Source organism: Cornus florida, unplaced genomic scaffold, assembly GCF_030987335.1.
Source record: "Cornus florida cultivar Cherokee Brave unplaced genomic scaffold, ASM3098733v1 CherokeeBrave_3.0.0_Hap2_Chr10, whole genome shotgun sequence".
Lineage (NCBI taxonomy): Eukaryota > Viridiplantae > Streptophyta > Magnoliopsida > Cornales > Cornaceae > Cornus > Cornus florida.
This window is the reverse complement of record NW_026775580.1, coordinates 58,539,119-58,566,655: the sequence shown is the minus strand read 5'-3', so window position 1 is coordinate 58,566,655 and position 27,537 is coordinate 58,539,119. Positions and strand designations below refer to the sequence as shown.

At 30.2% G+C, this 27,537-nt stretch overlaps 1 protein-coding gene across 1 annotated transcript; it reads left to right on the top strand.

Annotated features, from left to right (window-relative positions):
* Positions 1-12,547: 12,547 nt before the first annotated feature.
* LOC132277666 (secreted RxLR effector protein 161-like) lies at positions 12,548-13,475 on the top strand. The gene is made up of 2 exons (XM_059779508.1): positions 12,548-13,205; positions 13,420-13,475. The coding sequence occupies exons 1-2, from the start codon at positions 12,548-12,550 to the stop codon at positions 13,473-13,475; spliced, it is 714 nt and encodes a 237-aa protein (XP_059635491.1).
* The last annotated feature ends 14,062 nt before the right edge of the window (positions 13,476-27,537 follow it).

Genomic DNA, 27,537 nt, shown 5'->3' with positions numbered 1-27,537 from the left:
TGGAGTCAGCTCCTTTATGCATTTTTATTAGCAATTTTTAGAACTGAATTGGCTTCAGTAGGTATGAATGTGTTATCAAAAAAATTGGTATTAAATGCATGCGGCAACCAAATCGGGCTGGAAACGAAAAAATGAAAAAATGCATGAAGAAGCCTGCTCCACCCAAAGTGGAGTGGAGCCGACTCCACTACCAAGTAGAGCCGGCTCTACTACAAAGTAGAGCCTGCTCCACTTTGTAATTGAGCCTGCTCTATTTAGAGAAGGCTCAAAATCACCTAGAGCAGGCTCCAATAAATATTGGAGCCTGCTCTAGATGATTTATTAGACATTTCAGAGGTTAATATTTGATATTTATGAGAAAAAAAAATTGCGAAGTTTAACAAATAGGAACTCTGATCACCTTCACTATCAAAATAAGCTATTGACACAGTTCTGTAAAACTAATTTCACACCTCTGTAAAACTAATTTGACACCTAAATTTAACATTTTTTAATTCTTTCATTTGTCATCTGTTAGTGTAAATTATGATATTTTTCTACTTGAAATTGACATTGGTTAAGCATTCTAGCATATTTGAAATGTTGGATAATTGTAGAATTTTTTTCTATAATCTTCAATAACCATTCTAGTGAATGTAAAATCTTATATAATTGTTTTTTTTTAATTGAGTTGGCTTCATTAGGTATCAATTTGTTATCCAAATATTTTTTCTTCTCATGTATGTGGCAATTACACATTTCACAGGTTATTATGTGACATTTATGAGAAAAATTATATTGTGAAGTTTAATAAGTAGGGACACTGATTACATTCACCATCAAAATAAGCTATTTACACAGTTCTACTAAACTAATTTCACACCTCTGCAAAACTAATATCACACCTAAATTTAACATTTTTTAATTCTTTCATTTGTCATCCGTTAGTGTAAATTATGATTTTTTTTTACTTGAAATTGACATTGGTTAAGCATTCTAGCGTATTTGAAATCTTGGATAATTATAAGATTTTCTTTAATAATCTTCAATAACCATTCTAGTGAATGTAAAATTTTCCGTAATTGTTTTTTTTTTAACTGAGTTGGCTTCATTACGTACCAATGTGTTATCCAAATATTTTGTCTTCTCATGTATGCGGCAATTACACATTTCACAGGTTATTATGTCACATTTTTGAGAAAAAATACATTGTGAAGTTTAATAAGTAGGGACACTGATCACTTTCACCATCAAAATAAGCTATTCACACAATTCTACAAAACTAATTTCACACCTCTGCAAAACTAATTTCACACCTAAATTTAAAATTTTTTAATTCTTTCATTTGTCATCCGTTAGTGTAAATTATAATATTTATTTACTTGAAATTGACATTGGTTAAGCATTATAGTGTATTTGAAATATTGGATAATTGTAGGATTTTCTTCTATAATCTTCAATAACATTCTAGTGAATGTAAAATCTTCCATAATTATTTTTTTTTAACTGAGTTGGCTTCATTAGGTACCAATGTGTTATCCAAATATTTTGTCTTCTCATGTATGTGGCAATTACGCATTTCACAGGTTATTATGTGATATTTATGAGGAAAAAAACATTGTGAAGTTTAATAAGTAAGGACACTAATCACCTTCACCATCAAAATAAGCTATTCACACAGTTCTGTAAAACTAATTTCACACTTCTGCAAAACTAATTTCATACCTAAATTTAACATTTTTTAATTCTTTCATTTGTCATCTGTTAGTGTGAATTATGATTTTTTTTTTACTTGAAATTGACATTGGTTAAGCATTATAGCGTATTTAAAATCTTCGATAATTGTAGGATTTTCTTTTGTAATCTTCAATAACCATTCTAGTGAATGTAAAATCTTGCATAATTGTTTTTTTTTTAACTGAGTTGGCTTCATTAGGTACCAATGTGTTATCCAAATATTTTATCTTCTCATGTATGCGGCAATTACACATTTCACAGGTTATTATGTCACATTTCTGAGAAAAAATACATTGTGAAGTTTAACAAGTAGGGACACTGATCACCTTCACCATCAAAATAAATATTTACACAGCTCTGCAAAACTAATTTCAAACCTAAATTTAACATTTTTTAATTCTTTCATTTGTCATCCGTTAGTGTAAATTATGAAATTTTTTTCTTGAAATTGACATTAGTTAAGCATTCTAGCGTATTTGAAATCTTGGTTAATTGTAGGATTTTCTTCTATAATCTTCAATAACCATTGTAGTGAATGTAAAATCTTCCATAATTGTTTTTTTTTTAACTGAGTTGGCTTCATTAGATACCAATGTGTTATCCAAATATTTTGTCTTCTCGTGTATGCGGCAATTACACATTTCACATGTTATTATGTCACATTTATGAGAAAAAATATATTGTGAAGTTTAATAAGTAGTGACACTGATCACTTTCACCATCAAAATAAGCTATTCACATAGTTCTAATAAACTAATTTCACACCATTGCCAAACTAATTTCATACCTAAATTTAACATTTTTTAATTCTTTCATTTGTCATCCATTAGTGTAAATTATGATTTTTTTTACTTGAAATTGACATTAGTTAAGCATTCTAGCATATTTGAAATCTTGGTTAATTGTAGGATTTTCTTCTATAATCTTCAATAACCATTCTAGTGAATGTAAAATCTTCTATAATTGTTTTTTTTTTAACTGAGTTGGCTTCATTAGATACCAATATGTTATCCAAATATTTTGTCTTCTCATGTATGCGGCAATTACACATTTCGCAGGTTGTTATGTCACATTTATGAGAAAAAATACATTGTGAAGTTTAATAAGTAGGGACACTAATCACCTTCACCATCAAAATAAGCTATTCACACAGTTCTGTAAAACTAATTTCACACCTCTGCAAAACTAATTTCACACCTAAATTTAACAATTTTTAATTCTTTCATTTGTCATCCGTCAGTGTAAATTATGATTCTTTTTACTTGAAATTGGCATTGGTTAAGCATTCTAGTGTATTTGAAATCTTGGATAGTTATAGGATTTTCTTCTATAATCTTCAATAACCATTCTAGTGAATATAAAATCTTCCATAATTATTTTTTTTTTAACTGAGTTGGCTTCATTAGATACCAATTTGTTATCCAAATATTTTGTCTTCTCATGTATGCGGCAATTACACATTTCACAGGTTATTATGTCACATTTTTGAGAAAAAAATACATTGTGAAGTTTAATAAGTAGGGACACTGATCACCTTCACCATCAAAATAAGCTATTCACACAGTTCTGTAAAACTAATTTCACACCTCTGCAAAACTAATTTCACACCTAAATTTAACATTTTTTAATTCTTTCATTTGTCATCCGTTAGTGTAAATTATTATTCTTTTTACTTGAAATTGGCATTGGTTAAGCATTCTAGCGTATTTGAAATCTTGGATAATTATAGGATTTTCTTCTATAATCTTCAATAACCATTCTAGTGAATGTAAAATCTTCCATAATTGTTTTTTTTTTTAACTGAGTTGGCTTCATTAGATACCAATGTGTTATCCAAATATTTTGTCTTCTCATGTATGCGGCAATTACACATTTCACAGGTTATTATGTCACATTTATGAGAAAAAATACATTGTGAAATTTAATAAGTAGGGACACTGATCACCTTCACCATCAAAATAAGCTATTCACACAGTTCTGTAAAACTAATTTCACACATCTGCAAAACTAATTTCACACCTAAATTTAATATTTTTTAATTCTTTCATTTGTCATCCGTTAGTGTAAATTATGATTCTTTTTACTTGAAATTGGCATTGGTTAAGCATTCTAGCGTATTTGAAATCTTGGATAATTATAGGATTTTATTCTATAATCTTCAATAACCATTCTAGTGAATGTAAAATCTTCCATAATTATTTTTTTTAACTGAGTTGGCTTCTTTAGATTCCAATGTGTTATCCAAATATTTTGTCTTCTCATGTATGCGGCAATTACACATTTCATAGGTTATTATGTCACATTTCTGAGAAAAAATACATTGTGAAGTTTAATATGTAGGGACACTAATCACCTTCACCATCAAAATAAGCTATTCACACAGTTCTGTAAAACTAATTTCACACCTCTGCAAAACTAATTTCACACCTAAATTTAACATTTTTTAATTCTTTCATTTGTCATCCGTTAGTGTAAATTATGATTTTTTTTACTTGAAATTGGTATTGGTTAAGCATTCTAGCGTATTTGAAATCTTGGATAATTATAAAATTTTCTTCTATAATCTTCAATAACCATTCTAGTGAATGTAAAATCTTCCCTAATTGTTTTTTTTAACTGAGTTGGCTTCATTAGATACCAATGTGTTATCCAAATATTTTGCTCTTGAAGTTCAATGGAGCTGGCTCTAAGTTGTTGAGCCGGCTCTTTGAGTTGGCAGCCGGCTCATAATAAATATGGAGCCGGCTCTCAGAATTTTTAGAGCCGGCTCCTTGCTAAGCAAAAAAATAAATAAATAAAAGAAAAAAAAAATAATGGACAGCCGGCTCAAGAAGAAATGTGGAGACGGCTCAACCCAATTTTTTGGAGACGGCTCAATTAATTTGTAGAGCCGGCTCTTTTGGGCTTTTTCAGAGATGCCGAGAGATGGATGTTTACCATATAAGTTAATGGAAGGCAGATTTAACGGAATAATGCGTTTTGCACCATTTTAGTGGAGCCCACAGACATATTACAAACTGAAGCATACGTGGCCAAACTAAGGCCTTTCATCAGCTCACAGCAGGGGACTGTAGGGTAACTCACAGTAGGGGATTTGAGCCCATATTTAAATAGATCAATATTTCCCAACAGATCAATATACGCCTCTCATTGCCTCGCTCCAAGCTATTGCAGCTTGTTTTTATTATGTTTTAAATTAATTGTATTTTAAATGCTTCCCCGAAGCTTTCAAGCCCATGGCTTTTCAACCCTTCAATTCCAATGCAAATTACTTTCTTGCACTTAATTTCAGTATTTAAATTACAAGTCTTTTAATGCATTCTTTATTTTAGCCATTTACTTTCCATACACTATCTTTAATTTTTCGATCACCAAGTATCTAAATGGACCGTCGGGACTCATCTTCCAATAGTTCCAGATCAACCAATAAATGGTTAAATAGCGGGAAGGCCATTCATCCGTAAAAAAAGGGCGAACGCCTCCAAACCTCATGCCCGGCGAGACATGAACGACGTTCAACCAAAAAGGAATAATAGGCCAAGTGGTGAACGACCACCAAACGTGAGTCTGCTCTTCAGTTTGAGAATGGGTATTTTTTGGGATACTCGTACGAACCCGCCTTCATGGAAAAGACGTCTCCACCTTCGCGTGGGAATGTAACTCGGCCAAACTCATAACTGACTACCTCATGTGAATCAAACCGCCACTCATATAGGTACGATAAGTATAAATCTAAGTGTAATACCCCTATATTTTGGAGAAATTATTTAATTAAATTAATTGATTTTAATTAGATTTAATTGATGCAATTGCTTTAAATTAATTAATTAATTTGTTTGTTTATTTGATTTATCGGTATGATGATTTATTTAGTGCTTGATTGTTATTTGATTTATTGGCGTGTTGACTTTGTTTTTATGGAATGACTTAGTTGTGTAATTATATTCGTGTGTATGCTTATGTGTGTTGATTTTGATTTATGTGTAACTAAAATTGTTAGTTTATTTATTTAAGTTTAATGGACTGGTTTGGAATTTTTGGACCAAATGATTTGGTCTTGGTTTGGAGAAGAAAGCCTTAAAGGATTTGGGATGGTTTAAGGCCATAAATATACGATTATATATATTATGTAAATAATACAGTTATATATATAGAGATATTTAATTTACATAAATATATTTATACGTATGACTAATATAGTCATAATCCTACAAGGATCAGGGTTGGGAGTTATGTATATATACGAATATGTATACATATAGTAGCATTATTATGGACTAATTATATATATATATATATATATATATATATATATATATATATAGGACGTATATACATGTATATGTATATCTATTTGTTAAGGAGGATTAATATATGATTTTATATATTATGTAATATAATTATATATATATTTATGCATATTATGTATATGGTATATGGGGTAGTCAAATTAGGGTAGGATTAGGATTATATATTAATATATATATATATATACACACACACACACATATTCTCTGAGAGAAGGAAGTTTTTTTCCGTGAGAATATAAGATAGAAGAGAAGAGGCCGAGTGAGAGACTGCCAAGAGTGAAAGAGAGAGTGTAGCCGTAAAAAGAAGAAAATAGGAAGAGAAAGAGAAGGGGAGGCCGAGCAAGGAGGGAAGGCCAGACTTGCGGAGGATGACGGCGACGATGGTGAGGTGGCCGGAAGTTGCGGAACAGATCGGGAAGCTTGCGACGTCGGTTTTATAGACCTATGAAAATGTGGTCTTGGATATACCAAGTGTCAACCTCTCATGGTTTACTAACTTTGGTGAAATTACTATCTTGCCTTTTCCCTTTCAATGCAATACCATCTACATTCCAAAAATATCTACTTCAATGTATAGATTTATGTGTATGTAAATACATGCGAAAAGACCATAATGCCTCTCAACGCAAATGGCCAAATCGGGAGAAGTTTTTAAGTCCGAAAATCGTCCCGACTTTCGAAATATTCTAAAATTGATTCCGTTAACTCTAATTGACTTCAAATAATTAAAAATGCATTTCTAAAATCATTGTCTCAAGAAAATGGCCTAAATGGCCTTAGAGGCCCTCATGACACGCAAAACGATGCACAAAAAAAATAAAAAAAGTAAAAAAAAATCCAGAAAAATCCAGGACATTACACCACCAAGCTCAAACTCTTTATCACCCATGTGCAGATCTGGTGTTCGACCAAACTAATGGCCTAAACAAGAGTCTGGGCGACAACCCTCGTTCTCACACTCTCCAACCCAATTGTCCGAATATAACCAACCACGCGATGCAATTAGTACCCGGCGTTGCCGGGGAAGCATCTTGAACCAATAAAGGGGGGTCACCTTTGCCTCCTCATAATCGCCTACACGAATGGGCCCATTCTGTAAGATTATTTATATAATTGTGGCCCACATGATTTGGACATGTGACATATTACTTGGTGGCTAAGTAAATAGATATCAATTAATTATTCTTGGTCAATTACTTTTTTGGTAATTACTTATGGAGAAGTGTTTTCCTTCTAATTCCTTACTTTGATTGAAAGTAGAATTGTATTACTAAAGAAAAACTGGTCATCTCTCTGCCTTTATAAAAGTGCATATGCTCCATCAATTATGTACGATTATTGAGACAACACAGAAAAGGTTATTGTGTGCAAAAGGCAAGAGAGAGAAACCAGTTTTCCCCTTTGCCTGAAACCAGTTTCCGCCTTTACCTGTTGATCAAAGTTGCAGATTGGTTCGTGCTTAAAGGATCTGGACATTGGATTTAATCTTAACAAGGTTTGATATCATGAATAGAGGTATGTATATCTAACTATATCTATTTATGCGTTATAAGGATGTGAAATTAATTGAAGTTCTAAGATATAGGGTTTTATAATAATTTGTGATTAAGAATTGTATTACTAAAGGAAAACTGATCTTCTCTCTGCCTTTATAAAAGTGCGTATGCTCCATCAATTATGTACGATTATTGAGACAATACAGAAAAGGTTATTGTATGCAAAAGGCAAAAGAGAGAAACCAGTTTTCCCTTTTGCCTGAAACCAGTTTCCGCCTTTGCCTGTTGATCAAAGTTGTAGATTGGTTCGTGCTTAGAGGATCTGGACATTGGATTTAATCTCAACAAGGTTTGATATCATGAATAAAGGTTTGTATATCTAACTATATTTATTTATGCGTTATAAGGATGTGAAATTAATTGAAGTTCTAAGATCTAGGGTTTTATAATAATTTGTGATTAAAGTCTAACATAAATTTAATTAGAGTTTACATGTGGTATCAGAGCCCGCAGGTTTTGGAACTCATTATTTTTCCATTATCCTTGCATAAATAATATATTTAAGTTTAAATTAAAATTACATAATTATATAATCTTAATTTATTATATATTGGGACACTGTTTTAAGAGAGATCTGCCTGATAAATCAATTTTCTAATTCCTGTACCCCGTTTTGATTGAGTGTCAAGGATCTGTTTGTAAGTGATTAGTTTGGTCTCTTTATTGTTATATATATATATATATATATATATATATATATATATATATATATTTAATGTGATATATTAGTTTTGTCTCTTTTTTATTGATTCATAAAGTAGTCAAATCTCGTAATCAGCATGTGGTATCATAATGAGACAAAATAAGCCAATTGTAATTTTCGTACATTGATACACAATGGAAAATTGTATGTTTAACTTGCTTAATGATTAGTATACAGTATAGTGGTTATATATATAAACAGAATGAGACAAAACAAGCTAAAAGACATGTTAATTTTTTGGTGCGTCAATACACAGTAACGAGACAAGCAAAAAAAAAAAAAAAATTGTTATTTGGTGCATCAGTATATTGAAATAAATTTTTGATTATGATTCTGCAAATAGGTAATGATGCCTTTTTTGTTTTGTACTTAATTGAATATATGCTTATTAATATATACTACAGTATATGTATTTGTGAAATTTTAGGACACCCACTAACACTTTAATTAATTGACTTTGTAAATTATGTGTGCATAATATGGTGGGTAATTTAATGTTGAATTTATCACTAGATAATTTAATATTCATATTATAGAAAGGTTGGTAGCTACCAAAGTGGCCTAACCATAATGATTAATGGATATTAATTTTAGTGGTAGACATAATTGCAATATTTCATGAATAATGATACTTATAATTTTTTGTAAAATTCATGAATATTGGGTTTATTCAATTGTTAGAAATAATTCCTCAAAGGGAATTAATTTTCAAGTGATTAAGTAAATATTAAGGGGTTGTATGTAATTCCTAATTGGGTAGATATAGGATGTCCAAGGTAACTTATCTATTTAATTAATTAGTGCATCACCAATGAAGCTATATATAAATAAATACATCTAAGCATCATTTTTTGTATTTTGTGGTTACTACCCAAAGGGGTACTATAGTTGTATAATGTATTTATTTATTTATTTTTATATGTGTTGTTATCTCAAAGTATTAATGTTATGAGCATTTACCTTATTATGATTATTTTATTGCAGTATCTCTTCCTGTTTCAGTGAATTCGCATGCTTCATCTGTTCCAATTCTCAATGGGACTAACTTCTCAGAATGGAATGAGTAAGTTCAGTTCAACTTAGGAGTGCTAGATCTTGATTCAGCATTTCAAATTGAGAAACCTATTGCTATTACTGGTGAAAGCAGTGAGGAAGAAAAGACTCTCCATAAAGTTTGGGAGAAATCGAACAGATTAAGTATTATGTTTATGCGAATGACTATTACAAACAATATAAAAACAACTCTTCCCCAAACTAATAGTGCTAAGGAATATTTGAAAAATAATGAAGAACGTTTCCGTACTGCAGATAAGTCTCTTGCAGGGAAATTAATGGCTGACCTCACTACTATGCATTTTGATGGTACTCGTAGGATGCATGAGCATGTTCTTGACATGACTAATCTTGTTGCGAAATTGAAAACTTTAGGAATGAATGTGGATGAGACTTTTCTTGTTCAATTTATTCTTAATTCCTTACTTACTCAGTATGGGCCATTTCAAATTCACTATAACACTATTAAGGACAAGTGAAATGTGAATGAATTGGCCAGTATGTTAGTTCTGGAGGAAGGAAGGCTTAAGCAACAAGATAATCATAATGTTCATCTCATGACTCAAGAAGCTAGAAAGAAATTTGGGAAAGGTCTGGAAAAGGCATTAAGCGAGCAACACCCCAAATAAAGGATTCTGATCAAGCTACTCAAAAGAAGGAACGCAAGAATGATAAGTGTCATTTTTGTAACAAATCTGGACACTTTCAGAAAGATTGCATGAAACGTAAAGAATGGTTCGAAAAGAAGGGTAAGCCTTTGGCTTTTGTATGTTTTGAATCAAATTTAATTGAAGTTCCTTCTAATACTTGGTGGGTTGATTCAGGCTCTAATGTTCATATTTCCAATACGATGCAGGGATTCCTTTCAACCCAAACCAAAATCCAAATAATGATTTCTTGTTCACAGGGAATAGGGAGAAAATTCCAGTTGAAGCCATTGGGACATTTCGTTTAGTTTTAGATAGTGGATTTCATTTAAATTTGTTTAAAACTCTTTATGTTCCTTCAATTTCCCGTAATTTGATTTCTTTGTCTAAACTTGATGTTGATGGTTTTTCATTTAAATTTGGTAATAGATGTTTCAGTTTGTTCAAAAAATCCCAATTGGTTGGTTCTGGTATTCTTGTTGATGGTTTATACAAGATAAAGCTTGATAATGTATTTTCTGAAACACTTTTGACCTTGCATCATAATGTTGGAACCAAACGTAGCTCAATTAATGAAAATCCATCTTTCTTGTGGCATAAAAGATTGGGTCATATATCCAGTGAAAGGTTAAAAAGATTAGTAAACGATGGAATTCTTTGGAATGTAGATTTTACTGATTTCATTGTATGTGTGGATTGTATTAAAGGTAAACAAACCAAACACACAAAGAAAGGAGCTACAAGGAGTACAGAGCTTCTTGAATTACTTAACATACTCCTAACCATTTCCATAAGAGTACGCCTTTCAGCTACACCATTCTGCTGTGGCATACCTGGCATAGTGTATTGAGCACAAATGCCATGCTTTTTAGGGAATTTAGCAAACGGTTTAGGGCATTAACCCGTTTCATCATACTTTCCATAATATTCACCACCTCTATCTGATCTTACTATTTTCACTTTTTTATCTAGTTATCTTTCAACCTCATTTATGTATACTTCAAGAGTATTCACTGCTCGAGATTTTTCATGCAACAAATAGATATATCCATAACGTGAAAAATCATCTATAAAGTTACCCATATCATTGTGGATGTATGCTCTTAGAACTGCTATATATATATTAAACAGGGTTCCTAGTAAGGCAGTTTCAAAAACTCCATTTAAATTGTGGACAGGAAGGAAACCTAGTTTAAGGTACTTGCATGTTTGGGGTTGCCTAGCGGAAGCTAGGATTTATAATCCACATGAAAAGAAATTGGATTTTAGAACAGTTAGTGGGCACTTTATTGGTTACCCAGAAAAATCCAAAGGGTATAGGTTTTACTGTCCTACACATAGTACAAAAATTGTTGAAACCGGTAATGCCAGATTCATTGAGGATGGTGAAATCAGTAGGAGTGATAGAAATGAGAATGTGATCATTCAAGAAGTTAGGGTACAAATCCCTTCACCCACAACTTTTAAAGAAATAATTGTTTCTCCAGTTGTTGAACTGCATAACAACGAAGAACAATTAAATGATCAACAACTCCATAATGAAACTATCACTAATAAAGTTATAGGAGAACCACAAGGAATAACATTAAGACGGTCTCAAAGAGAAAAGAGACCTGCTATTTCGGATGATTATGTGGTATATCTACATGAATCTGATTTTGATATAGGGATATGTAAGGATCCGGTTACATATTCACAAGCCATTAATAGTAATAATTCTACTAATTGGATTAATGCCATGAATGAGGAGTTAAAGTCAATGGAACACAATAAAGTTTGGGAACTCGTTGAATTGCCTGAAGGATTTAAGCAAGTCGGGTGTAAATGGGTCTTTAAGACCAAACGCGACTCTAATGGCAATATTGAACGATATAAAGCCAGACTTGTAGCCAAGGGCTTCACTCAGATAGGAGGCATTGATTATAAAGAAACCTTCTCTCCTGTATCTAAGAAGGATTCCTTTAGAATTATCATGGCGTTTGTAGCTTATTATGATTTAGAGTTGCATCAAATGGATGTGAAAACAGCTTTCCTAAATAGGAATTTAGAGGAAGAAGTCTATATGGATCAACCTGAAGGCTTCAGATTAGAGGGTAAAGAACGCATGGTCTATAAACTTAAGAAGTCAATATATGGACTTAAACAAGCTTCCCGACAATGGTATATTAAGTTTAATGATACTATTACTTCTTTTGGTTTTAATGACAATACTGTTGATCGGTGTATATACCAGAAGATTAGTGGGAGTAAGTTTATATTTCTGATTCTATATGTTGATGATATTTTGCTTGCTAGTAGTGATCTTGGTTTATTGCATGAAACTAAAAATTATCTCTCTAAGAATTTTGAGATGAAAGATATAGGTGAGGCATCCTACGTGATAGGAATAGAAATATTCCGTGATAGGTCACGTGGATTGTTAGGATTGTCTCAAAAAACATATATTGAGAGAATTCTAGAGAGATTTGGTATAGAACATTGTTAAGCTAGTATTGTTCCAATATAGAAAGGGGATAAATTTAGTTTGATGCAATGCCAAAGAATGAATTAGAACGTAAAGAAATGCAAAATATTCCTTATGCATCTACTGTGGGAAGTTTGATATATGCACATGTTTGCACTCATCCAGATATTGATTTTGCAGTTGGAATGCTAGGTAGATACCAAAGCAATCCAGGAATGCATCACTGGAAAGCTGCAAAGAAAGTTACGAGATACTTACAAGGAACAAAGAATTATATGCTCACATTTAGAAAGACTGGTGAGTTAGAGGTTATTGGTTACTTAGACTCAGATTTTGCTGGATGTGTGGATAGTAGAAGATCCACTTTTGGTTATTTGTTCCTTTTAGCTGGAGGGGCAATATCATGGAAAAGCGCAATTATTGCTTCATCAACTATGGAGGCTGAATTTGTAGCATGCTTTGAGGCTACAAATCATGGTTTGTGGTTGCGGAACTTTATTTCGGGATTTGGTGTTATGGATTCAATTTCTAGACCGCTGAAAATTTATTGTGATAACACCGCAACTGTCTTATTTACTAAAAACGATAAGTATTTCAATAGCGTTAAGCATATGGAGCTGAAATATCTTACCGTTAAAGAAGAAGTTCAGAATCAACGAGTGTCTTTTGAAAATATAAGCACACAGCTTATGGTTGCAGATCCATTGACAAAAGGATTACCACCCAAGACATTCATAGGGCATGTTGAAAGAATGGGTCTTGAATGTAATCAAAGTTAATTATTATTTTTGTTGTGGATTGCTTAACAATGCTTATATATATTTGACATTTTGAGCTTATTAAAATGTGTTTCTGTTATTTCCTGTTAATTTATGTATGTACATGCATGTATTACTTTAAATGATGAAAACAGGAATAGTCTTAGAAAAGACATTATTGCTAGACCTTTATTGATGCTTCTTACTTATAGATTATGTTAAATGGGTTACTAGTGTTGTGGTACATGGAAGGGACTGTGTCATTTAGTGACATACAACCGCCATGACTCACATTGGTAGTTTGTTTACCATGGTATTTATGATGACCATATTAATATCTTAATTTGATTTATGGTGCACACTAATGACTATTTTACTGAACCACTACAGAAGTTATCATATGTGCCAAGTGGGAGAATGTAAGATTATTTATTTAATTGTGGCCCACATGATTTGGACATGTGACATATTACTTGGTGGTTAAGTAAATAGATATCAATTAATTATTCTTGGTCAATTATTTTTTTGGTAATTACTTATAGAGAAGTGTTTTCCTTCTAATTCCTTACTTTGATAGAAAGTAGAATTGTATTACTAAAAGGAAAACTGATCCTTTCTCTGCCTTTATAAAAGTGCATATGCTCCATCAATTATATACGATTATTGAGACAACACAGAAAAGGTTATTGTGTGCAAAAGGCAAGAGAGAGAAACCAGTTTTCCCCTTTGCCTGAAACTAGTTTCCGCCTTTGCCTGTTGATCAAAGTTGCAGATTGGTTCGTGCTTAAAGGATCTGGACATTATATTTAATCTCAACAAGGTTTGATATCATGAATAGAGGTATGTATCTCTAACTATATTTATTTATGCGTTATAAGGATGCGAAATTAATTGAAGTTCTAAGATCTAGGGTTTTATGATTAAAATCTAACACAAATTTAATTAGAGTTTACACACTCAAGTCGACGCCGACCACAACACAGGCCGAACCAAGGGTACCTGATATTTATGAACTCAGTACCATAGATCCGGGTGAATCACATGGAATCTGGCACGCCCGCACAACAACCACCCCAAGGTTGTTGAACGCTGAAATACCGCAAACACCCACATTGGAGTCGGGGCGGGTTCGGGTCGCCCTAATATACGTAGTTTTTTAATAAAATTAGTTCAAACTTGAACAAATATAAAATAATTTTTAATTTTTTTTTTTTACTATAGTAAAAAATTATAACAATCATAATACAAAAATGTTGTTAAAATTGAAAATTGTCATAAGAAATAGTGAAAAAAAGAGAAAGTAAAGCTAATGAAAGAATATTTTTTTTTATATATATTAACATATTTTCAGGCTAGGGAAGGACAAATTCATCATAATGTCAAAAATGTATAATGTTCCTAGTGGCTAGTCCCGAGGGGTACATGGTTATGTTAGGCCATATTTTGACCACTGCATATAATGCTTTCTTTAATGCATTCAATTTCCACTGGTCACACTTTAAATGCATCCAAAGAAGAGTATTAATCGACTTCCTCGCTACTCTTCTCATAGAGAGAATCACAACTTCTAAGAGCCAAATTGGGATTTCTTTCAATATTTTAAAAATTGCATTTAGTTGTGTTTGGTTACTATTAAAGCACTTTTAATGATTATTAAAAAAATTCGTAAAACTTTTAAATGAAGTTAAAATTTAGAATTTTTAAAATTATGTTACGAGTAGAAGTTGTATATATTAGGTAATTGTTTTTTCTTAGACATATTTTACCTTTTTTATTTTTTATAAAGGCAATTTCACCCATTATTCTATTAACTTGGTATTATCAAATATAGTAACATTCTAGTAAAGGATGATTTTGTAAAATTGGCACTAAAAGTATTTTAAAAAATATTGTTACCAACAAATTTTAAAAAGACTTTAATTGTAAAAAATACTTTATATAATGTGTTACCTAAATCCTAATATGTTTTTTTACAAATATCAATTTTTTGACTGTTCTATTGACAAAAATATTTTTTCATAGTAATATACCAAACTGACTCTAAGGCTCTATTATATTATTACTCTTAGAACACGTTTGTGATTGTTTTTCAATATCTTAAAAGTGCTTTTATTTTAAAATTGTGTTTAGACGTGTTTTCTTTTAAAAGTGCATTGAGGGTAGAAGTTCTATACTATAGGTTTTTTTATTTTATTTTATTTTATTGGAAGTTAAAGCAATTCACTCACGCACCCGGCCTCCAAGGAGGCTAGAACCCCTAACCTCCCTTTGGGAAGTAAGAGTTTGGTACTGTTGAGGTTCTATATTTAAGATAATTGTTTTTTCTTAGACAAATTTATCCTTTTTATTTTCTATAAATATACTTTTTTTTTTCCTTTTATAAAGTTGCTATTATCAAATAGAATAAATAACATTATTGTAAAATTAGTAAAAGAAGTGCTTAAAAAATATTATTACCAAACATATTAAAAAGTATTTTAATTATGAAAAGTACTTTATATATAATGTATAATCAAACACCTAACATGTTTTTTTCCAAACGTAAATTTTTTGACAGTTCTAAATGATAAGTGCTTAAATGTTACACATTTCAGCACCTAAATTAGGGTATTTTAGTCATTGCATCTACTTTATTTTCATGTTTTAGTTCTAATTTATGTTTTTGTCAATTTCAGGTCAATAAGGTTCAAACGGACCAATTTTGGTTCACTAAAGTCTTTTTGGAGTCAAGTAAAGACATTTAGAAAAAGTTCAGAAAATGGTAAAAAGAGGTCGCAGCCCATTGCTCGTATAGTGTGTTTATTCTTCAAAAGCAGTCAATCTCGGACCTTTGATGATGTTCCCAAAGATGAAGAAGCAAACCAATTAGCCCAGGTCAAAATGGAGCTAAATAAGGCTTAAAGGAAATTTCCAACTCTGGGGGATCGATCCCCTACTATTCACAGAACTAAAAATGCCCTTGGGGGATCGATCCCCAAGGCTATGGGATCCATCCCCCAGTACCTGGCAGCATGACGAGATTTTCTTATTTTGGGCTTATTTTTGTAACTTATGGGCTTTAATAGGATTTGTTACTTAAGGCTTAGTGAGCCATTAGTTTAGGGTTAGTTTTTATTTTATTTAAGAATTTTTTAATTTATGAATGAAAGGAGGATTTTAGGTTTTATTTTTTAGCGGTATCGTATTATTATATTCTCTCTGGAAAACGGGAAAGAGGAAAACGAAGAACAGGCCAGGGTTAGAAAGAAAAGCTCAGAGATGATGAATCCAATGATGGAGATTGTTTTGTCTTCAACTCCATCAACTATGAGTGGCTGATTCTTCAACTTAGCCTTGAGATATATATTAATTCTTTCATTTGATTGTCTATATCAATTTCATATTGTCTTATATGTTTTTGATTGATAATTAATTTTTACACTTGATTTCTTTGTGAATTGAATCATGTGATGGCTATGCATTGTATTAATTTGATGTTATTGTGTTCTAATTTGATGGAATTTGCTTCTACTAGATGGATTGCACTACACAGTTAGTTTAATTATGTTAAATTCTTGTTGAATTTGGTTAATTTCAGGCTTAATTAGTTTAATTGAACTTTCGTTCTTAGGTAAGTAGACAATCCATGTTTGTGTTTGATTTCCATGCTTGTTGCCACAATTTACATTATCCTCTAGATTAATGTGAGTTGAAATTGTTAATTGAATTGATCGACCATACTTTGAATTGGTGAATTGATTTACACTTAGTTAATTGTCATTAGATAAATGATTCAAGCTTTAAATTGATGTTTCATACTTTTCATTGTAATTGTTAGTCACATTTAGATTATACATTTATTTCCCCAATTAGTTGAAAGTTAGTGAGTTAGGGAATGTGCTTAGTGGTGAATCCTACACTCTAAGTCTCTTTCCAATCTTTCAAACTCCATAATTTTATTGCAATTATTTAACTTAAAATTAGTCTAATCACAAAGCCAAACTTTTTTAGCAATCACATAAGCACTAAAGTAGAATTCAATTCTGAAAAACCTATAATTGTTTAGATCTCTTGGGACGATCCCTGCTCACTTCATACTCCATAGTATAAGTGTTTAGTGGTTTTATAAATTTTAAAATATGGTGCCCACTTGACATTATTTCTAAACCTAAAGTGTTGTGCATTATTTTGTGCACACGCTCGGTCGCACCACTAAAGAAGAAAACGCTTTATTTAATTAATTATTTATTTATTATTCTAACAAAATGCCAAACAGGTCCTTAACATAATTCTAAACCTATATTGTGTCAATTAATATGTAACTTGATTGAAAGGCTGATCTTATTCATGCTTCAATGTCATGGCTGTATGTAAATTCTACAGAATCTTATGGAAGTATAACTTGAATCGAAATTATTTCTCGTTAAAGACTCATTGCATTATTAATGAAATGATACTTGTTCAAGCTCCATCTTCTTTTTTACTTTTTCAATTTTAAATAGAAACTCCATCTTCTAAATAGCAACACATGCAACCTTTTCTTATTTGGATTTGAATTTAAAGTATGTAATTATGATATTCAGGTCTTTGACTTATTTGTCAAAATGAGAATTTAAATCATTCTCCTAATGTAAATTCAATAAAATGCATTTCCATCAAATTCGATCCAATTTATGCTAGTTCATGCATTAAAAAAAAAAAAAAAGAAAAAAGAAAAAGAGAAGAAAAAAACTAAAACTTTAGGCCCTACCATCATTTCAAAAAGATAAAAGAAGGTGTAATTATAAAATTCGGATTACAAAATTCTGGTCTTCGTTGATTACAAGTCATTACTTGCTTAAGTGGTTAAATTGATTTTGAAATACTCACTAACTCACAAAATAAGTGTCACTTTTGAGAATTTACCTTTTTAAGAGAATGACTATTTTCATTTTATCATTGTATTAATTGTGAATGAATTATTAAATTACCAACAAGTCTGTTGCCTAGCGGTACTAGACCTCTTCTTTCTAAAGGGAGGTTAGGAGTTTGAATCTCGGTGGAGGCTTGTGTGTGTGAGTACCAATTAAGAAAAAAAAAAAAAAAATTATTAAATTTATCTATAGTGGGGATGTGATAATTTTTACTTTTTTTTATAGGTTCAATATAAAAAAATTAAATTTGTAATATTACAAAAAAAATATTTACTTTTCAAATAGGATATTCATTTTGGGATGGATAAAAAATAAAATAATGACACTTTTTTTTGGAATTGAAGGAGTATACTGATAAGTACACAAAACCTATTATTTTATGCACCAAAATAAGGTTTTAATTAGACTTTTATATTATTTAAATATTCTTATATGTTTGTTTTGTGTTTTGTAGGTATTAATGTATGAATGGGAAGAAAATAAATAAAAAAATAAAAAATAAGTGAAAAAGAGAGAGAGAAGAAAAGAAAAGAAAAAAGAAGAAGAAAAGACCAAGTCAACAAAAGTGTGTGCGTAGTCAGCGAGAGAAAGTTAGAAAATGAAAGAAAAAGTAAAACAAGAAAATGGGAGTGGTTGAAGTCAAGAGAAACTATGAAGTGGTCAGTAGCAAAAAGATCGCGTGAAACAATGAAGAAGAAATTTGGGCAAGCCATCATCACAAGCCTACAAGTGGGTTGCTGCAATTGTCTATAAATTGCGCACTTCAGGTGGAAAGTTAGATATAGATTTTGGTGAAGATACAGAATAAGTAGAGTAGAAAGTTAGAGATATAATTTCTTTATGTAATTTTCTTTAAAGTTTGTTTAATTTAATGTAAGTTATGTCCATAAGTTTTATTCTCATTTAATTTCCAATTCGAATGTTTAATGTTTTATAGTTATAATTTCATTTTCATAGTTCGTGATCAATCTCAAAATTAATATTTTTAAATCTCTTGTTCTAAAATAAAAATTCACCTTGAATGCGTGGTTTGACCCTCCTTGTCATTAGACATTTTTAGTTAAATGGTCGTAGGTATTTTATATGTTGATATGGAGTGTATTTGACAACGACAAGTCCATAAATACACACTTATCATATACCGTTAAAAAAAAAAAAAAATGTTTTGTCTTTTATATTATATTATATATATTATTATTTTGTTTTTTAATATTTTGACAAAGCTCCACGAAAAGGAAACTTTAAACGGCATGGATATTCTTTGATACCAAATGAGTATATATATGTTTTAGAGTGTATGACACGCACACGCGAATAAACCTCAAAAGAATATCCCCCTATTCTACACGGCAAAACTCACAACAATGGACCATCATCAGGTTTGACGTAGAAAATAGAATAAGAAGATTCTAGCGTATCTTTAATGTTGTATTTGATGGCAGGTATGAAATGGAATGTTCATTTTAATTATTTATTTATTTAATATATAATTTAAAATAAAAATGACTATTTTATTAGAATAAAAATTTATTCCATAACTAAATTTATAGAAATTATAGAATGGTCAATTCATTCCCAAATAAATTTTAATATAAAAATCAAATTCTCAAAAAACCCTCACGTTCCTAAGTCCAAAAATCACCACCACTATTACTGCCACCACCATGACCAGTGCGCCTTTTGTGATACCCTCTGATTTCGGAACACGGGTTGATCAAGTCCGCGCACAAAACCAGAGGATATCAAAACAATTAAAGTATTTTAAACAAACACAGAATACAAAGTGAAATAAAAGAATAAATAATACGCTGAAGAAAAACTAATAAATAATAATTTCCATTAATTAATAACTCTCCAACAATTACAACTCGGGAATCCCATAACCCAAGGACCCCTTAAAACATTATCTATAATCCAATACTACTTAAAAGTACACAAGATGAATAGATGAATAACAGTCTCCCAGCTGCGGATCCTCAACCTCGAGACTGGAACTTCTAATAACCTGAAAAATAAATTGTGGGTTAAACCCTACGAGCAAGTTCTTTCTACCAGACCTCTGAAAACCAATAAGTAGATTCTCTCTGATCAAAATCCAACCTAATAAAGAATTTAACTTTAATATAGCATGATATACATATATATAAATAATTATATATACTACATTAATCACATCCACTAATAGATTTATTAAATTTCCAAACCTATTAAATAATGATAAAAATAATAATCATACCTAGACCAATCCACCATTTCTTTTAAAAAAAAAACAGTTGTTTAATCATTTAAACAATAAATTATAATAAAAGAAATACTCTATTTAATCCCAACCCGATAATGATTTTAATTGTTCAAATCACATATCCAAAATCCAAGCTTTGGCAAATCATTCATGTCTTCCCCAATATTATTTTATTAATATAAAATAATACACTAACCAGTAAATACTAAACTATTCTCATTTAAGAATATCTAACCCTAATCCAATCCATACATACAACAATCATAGATGATATTTTAATCATCTAACACATAATAACGTAATTATACTTTGGCAAATCAACCATGCCATTACAAATATTTTTATTTATATATTGGCAATTCAACCATGCCTCCACAAGTATATATATTTATACATTGGCAATTCAACCATGCCTCCGTGTATGTATATTTATACATTGGCAATTCAACCATGCCTCCACAGGTATATTTATTCATACATTTAATTAGCAATTCATCCATGCTTTCCATATATGTATTCTATTCATACAAATATTTAGGTAATATATTTAATCATTTGATAATTCATCCATGCCTACACTTTAACCATGAATTAACTTTAAAATTAACGATACGCTAAATCATACATAGCCATCACATGCATATTATACGCATATCATTAATTTAACAACCAGCCTATCAAGATATGCCAAATAAGAATGATAATATTAATCATCTTAAATGATTTATATATATATATACCTACACATATATTATTTAATATATATATGTGTTTAACACCTTCCTTAATAATCCTTGATTATTTAAAATCAATATACATACATACATATATATATATATATATATATATATATATATATATATTCATCATTCCATACAACTCATAGACAAATTAAACTATACAACTCATAGACAAATTAAACTATATATACACATATATAAATAATTATATATATATATATATATATATATATATATATATATATATATATACACATACACACACACACACTTCCTTCCATAACAAATTATTAATTTATTATATTTACAAAAATTAGTGCAACTAAGTATGTCAGAAATAGTTTCCTCTAAATACTCCATATTAGTTTAAATAGTTTTCCGACACTGTCTCACTAAAACATAAATATCTCCTAGTAGGATGGGAATCTAATAATGAAATTGGTACCATTGGAAAGAGGACGAAAAATTCTTGAATTTGAGCTCAAGAATGACCCAATTTCGATTTAAAATGGCTAAGTTATGACCGTTTTAATTTATAGTGTCGAATTAGGCCAACATAGTTTCCCAAGCGCGCCCACGCGCTTACCATGCACTTGCACGCGCTGGATTCAAGCCTCCTTGTGTGATGGTATTGGCTGAGCTCATGCGCTACGATGAGCTCGCCCACACTTAATCAATCCGCTTCCATCATAACAATTTGATTGCCCAGATCATTGTATACACCATCCTTCCATGTACCGTACTACACTAAATCCCTCATTGATCATCAATACCATCCAACCATCAGTAATCCGTGCGCACCAATGTGATGTGTACTGTACCGCACCGAATAACAGCCCTTTCTTGAATGCGCCGAATTAATATAACCCCCAGTGCGTATAACAGTATAAATTTATACCAAAATAAATATTTAAAAAAAAATTACTAAAAATATAGAACAAATCCAAATAATTTCTAAAAAAATCCTAGAAAAATTTCAGAAAAAACCTAATGAACCCTTTTTGGGTCAAAGATCAACCTACAACATGATTTTAAAATTTATATACAACATTTATATATACAATTAAAGTCCAACAATTTCAAAATAAAAATTTATAATAATTCATACTTTTAAATAATCATATCTAAACATGATTTAATAAAATAAATTAATTTAATACTTTTAAATAATTCGTTCTAACTGTGATTTAAATTAATAATATAATTAAACCTTGATACTCAAGGTGAAATCCTTATGGGTTCTAATAGGAAAGATAGAGAAGAACTCGCCTGAAGGTTTCGAAACGAAACCGACGCTTTAAGCTTTAATTATCTCTTCCAATTCCGACGTCCTCCTTTTCAGATCCGACCTCCTCCTTGTCAACCCTTCTTCTTCCTCCCTCTCTGTCTGTTTTATTTTTCTAACGTGTAAAACCTTTAACCCTAAAGCCTTATGTGTATTTTTATACACCTTAAATTCCAAATCCTATTCCAACTAGTATTATGAATTAAAATAATAATCTTTAAATAATTTATATCTATAAACATATATATATATAAATATATATTCCTTCCATAATTAACTCATTAGTTAATTAAATCATATATACTTATAAATATCAATAAATATATATCTATATATATATCTTTCCATAACAATTATTAATTAATTATATTTATATATAATTATATATATATATATATATATATATATATATATATATATATATATATAATTGATACAAAAGTGATCATTTAAATAATTAAATAACCACGGACCTTCATTAATTAACCCAATAAGGTTTCATACAAGCCCAAGACCACATCTTTTGGTCCAACTTTCCTTAAGCCCAATCCAATTAATTTAAATAAATAAGATAATTAATTAAATACAGAAATTAAAATAACTAATTACATGAAGCACATAAACAAACAAGAATTTACAACTAAGTCATATAATACCAATAAAATCAACGCACCAATAATTCAATCAATAATCAACCACACAAACAATCAATCATCATACATAATCACGAAATATAACTTAATTAAAATAAGATAATTAATCTAGCACTCAATAAAATAAAATAAATCATTGAAAAATAAAATAAAATAATTAATCCTAATTAATAAATCTTTTAAAATTATCGGGGTATTACATTCTTCCCCCCTAACAAACGGAATTCCGTCCTCGGAATTCACAAATCCATGAAATAAAAACTTTGATTATTTAATTTCAAATTTCATTATTCCTTTTATCCGTGTGGAAATTAACCCATCCACACATATTCATTATTAGCAGACACATCACGTAATTAGCTAATTCCATATTTATATAATTGATAAATATAAGTACACACTAGAGACTCTCACTGGACTAAAGCAGTTTCAACCGGATAGTGGGTATCTCATGTAAAACGCACACAAAGGTGGTTACGAGTCATCCTTCTACCAGAGCCCACACATCCTTAAACCCAGCTACCCATCTCAATCGGCAATATACGCCTTCATCCTAACCACTGATCCTGAGACTCAAGCTTATATCATGGCCCATATATGTGTGTGTGTATGTATATATATATATATATATATATATATATATATATATATATATATAATCCATTATATCCACATAAAAGTAAACTATCCAACCATATTATTTCAATGGCATACCATCCAACTATTCCGTTGACCTGACACAAATAAGTAGGACTTAACGCTATGGTTAATCCGTTCCCTTATAAATATATAGGTAGGACTTAACTTCTTTGGTTAATCCGTCCCTGAAATGCCACCGTCCCATACCGGTGTATTAAACCATACAATTCATAAATAAATAGGTAGGACTTAACTATTCCGTTAATCCGTCCCTAAAATACCTCCATATTATTTTATTGGTGCATAAATCCATAAAACCCATACTTCAAAATTAGGGGAAGACTCAACGATTTACTAATACCTTCTAAATCGGTGTCTTACCATTTTCTTGATAAGACTCAATGATTTACCATTAGGACACACTAACGGACCGAATACAGAATACAATGAATCCTAAACTTAAGCTCTAAGTAAAAGAGTACACAACGCGGAAGTCACACAACGAAAGACACCCTAGGGACACTTGAACCTGGAGTGCTCTGATACCAACTGTGATACCCCCTGATTTCGGAACACGGGTTGATCAAGTCCGCGCACAAAACCAGAGGATATCAAAACAATTAAAGTATTTTAAACAAGCACAGAATACAAAGTGAAATAAAAGAATAAATAATACGCTGAAGAAAAACTAATAAATAATAATTTCCATTAATTAATAACTCTCCAACAATTACAACTCGGGAATCCCATAACCCAAGGACCCCTTAAAACATTATCTATAATCCAATACTACTTAAAAGTACACAAGATGAATAGATGAATAACAGTCTCCCAGCTGCGGATCCTCAACCTCGAGACTGGAACTTCTAATAACCTGAAAAATAAATTGTGGGTTAAACCCTACGAGCAAGTTCTTTCTACCAGACCTCTGAAAACCAATAAGTAGATTCTCTCTGATCAAAATCCAACCTAATAAAGAATTTAACTTTAATATAGCATGATATACATATATATAAATAATTATATATACTACATTAATCACATCCACTAATAGATTTATTAAATTTCCAAACCTATTAAATAATGATTAAAATAATAATCATACCTAGACCAATCCACCATTTCTTTTTAAAAAAAAATAGTTGTTTAATCATTTAAACAATAAATTATAATAAAAGAAATACTCTATTTAATCCCAACCCGATAATGATTTTAATTGTTCAAATCACATATCCAAAATCCAAGCTTTGGTAAATCATTCATGTCTTCCCCAATATTATTTTATTAATATAAAATAATACACTAACCAGTAAATACTAAACTATTCTCATTTAAGAATATCTAACCCTAATCCAATCCATACATACAACAATCATAGATGATATTTTAATCATCTAACACATAATAACGTAATTATACTTTGGCAAATCAACCATACCATTACAAATATTTTTATTTATATATTGGCAATTCAACCATGCCTCCACAAGTATATATATTTATACATTGGCAATTCAACCATGCCTCCGTGTATGTATATTTATACATTGGCAATTCAACCATGCCTCCACAGGTATATTTATTCATACATTTAATTAGCAATTCATCCATGCTTTCCATATATGTATTCTATTCATACAAATATTTAGGTAATATATTTAATCATTTGATAATTCATCCATGCCTACACTTTAACCATGAATTAACTTTAAAATTAACAATACGCTAAATCATACATAGCCATCACATGCATATTATACGCATATCATTAATTTAACAACCAGCCTATCAAGATATGCCAAATAAGAATGATAATATTAATCATCTTAAATGATTTATATATATATATACCTACACATATATTATTTAATATATATATGTGTTTAACACCTTCCTTAATAATCCTTGATTATTTAAAATCAATATACATACATACATATCTATATATATATATATATATATATATATATATATATATATATATATATTCATCATTCCATACAACTCATAAACAAATTAAACTATACAACTCATAGACAAATTAAACTATATATACACATATATAAATAATTATATATATATATATACACACACACACACACACTTCCTTCCATAACAAATTATTAATTTATTATATTTACAAAAATTAGTGCAACTAAGTATGTCAGAAATAGTTTCCTCTAAATACTCCATATTAGTTTAAATAGTTTTCCGACACTGTCTCACTAAAACATAAATATCTCCTAGTAGGATGGGAATCTAATAATGAAATTGGTACCATTGGAAAGAGGACGAAAAATTCTTGAATTTGAGCTCAAGAATTACCCAATTTCGATTTAAAATGGCTAAGTTATGACCGTTTTAATTTATAGTGTCGAATTAGGCCAACATAGTTTCCCAAGCGCGCCCACGCGCTTACCATGCACTTGCACGCGCTGGATTCAAGCCTCCTTGTGTGATGGTATTGGCTGAGCTCATGCGCTACGATGAGCTCGCCCACACTTAATCAATCCGCTTCCATCATAACAATTTGATTGCCCAGATCATTGTATACACCATCCTTCCATGTACCGTACTACACTAAATCCCTCCTTGATCATCAATACCATCCAACCATCAGTAATCCGTGCGCACCAATGTGATGTGTACTGTACCGCACCGAATAACAGCCCTTTCTTGAATGCGCCGAATTAATATAACCCCCAGTGCGTATAACAGTATAAATTTATACCAAAATAAATATTTAAAAAAAAATTACTAAAAATATAGAACAAATCCAAATAATTTCTAAAAAAATCCTAGAAAAATTTCAGAAAAAACCTAATGAACCCTTTTTGGGTCAAAGATCAACCTACAACATGATTTTAAAATTTATATACAACATTTATATATACAATTAAAGTCCAACAATTTCAAAATAAAAATTTATAATAATTCATACTTTTAAATAATCATATCTAAACATGATTTAATAAAATAAATTAATTTAATACTTTTAAATAATTCGTTCTAACTGTGATTTAAATTAATAATATAATTAAACCTTGATACTCAAGGTGAAATCCTTATGGGTTCTAATAGGAAAGATAGAGAAGAACTCGCCTGAAGGTTTCGAAACGAAACCGACGCTTTAAGCTTTAATTATCTCTTCCAATTCCGACGTCCTCCTTTTCAGATCTGACCTCCTCATTGTCAGCCCTTCTTCTTCCTCTCTCTCTGTCTGTTTTATTTTTCTAACGTGTAAAACCTTTAACCCTAAAGCCTTATGTGTATTTTTATACACCTTAAATTCCAAATCCTATTCCAACTAGTATTATGAATTAAAATAATAATCTTTAAATAATTTATATCTATAAACATATATATATATATATATAAATATATATTCCTTCCATAATTAACTCATTAGTTAATTAAATCATATATACTTATAAATATCAATAAATATATATCTATATATATATCTTTCCATAACAATTATTAATTAATTATATTTATATATAATTATATATATATATATATATATATATATATATAATTGATACAAAAGTGATCATTTAAATAATTAAATAACCACGGACCTTCATTAATTAACCCAATAAGGTTTCATACAAGCCCAAGACCACATCTTTTGGTCCAACTTTCCTTAATCCCAATCCAATTAATTTAAATAAATAAGATAATTAATTAAATACAGAAATTAAAATAACTAATTACATGAAGCACATAAACAAACAAAAATTTACAACTAAGTCATATAATACCAATAAAATCAACACACCAATAATTCAATCAATAATCAACCACACAAACAATCAATCATCATACATAATCACGAAATATAACTTAATTAAAATAAGATAATTAATCTAGCACTCA

Excerpts from the sequence above, each read along its gene's own strand:
- LOC132277666 (XM_059779508.1), top strand. The coding sequence starts at position 12,548 with ATGCAAAATATTCCTTATGCATCTACTGTGGGAAGTTTGATATATGCA. Across the intron at positions 13,206-13,419 it reads AGGGCATGTTGAAAGAATGG|ATTATGTTAAATGGGTTACT; the intron begins GTCTTGAATGTA and ends TCTTACTTATAG.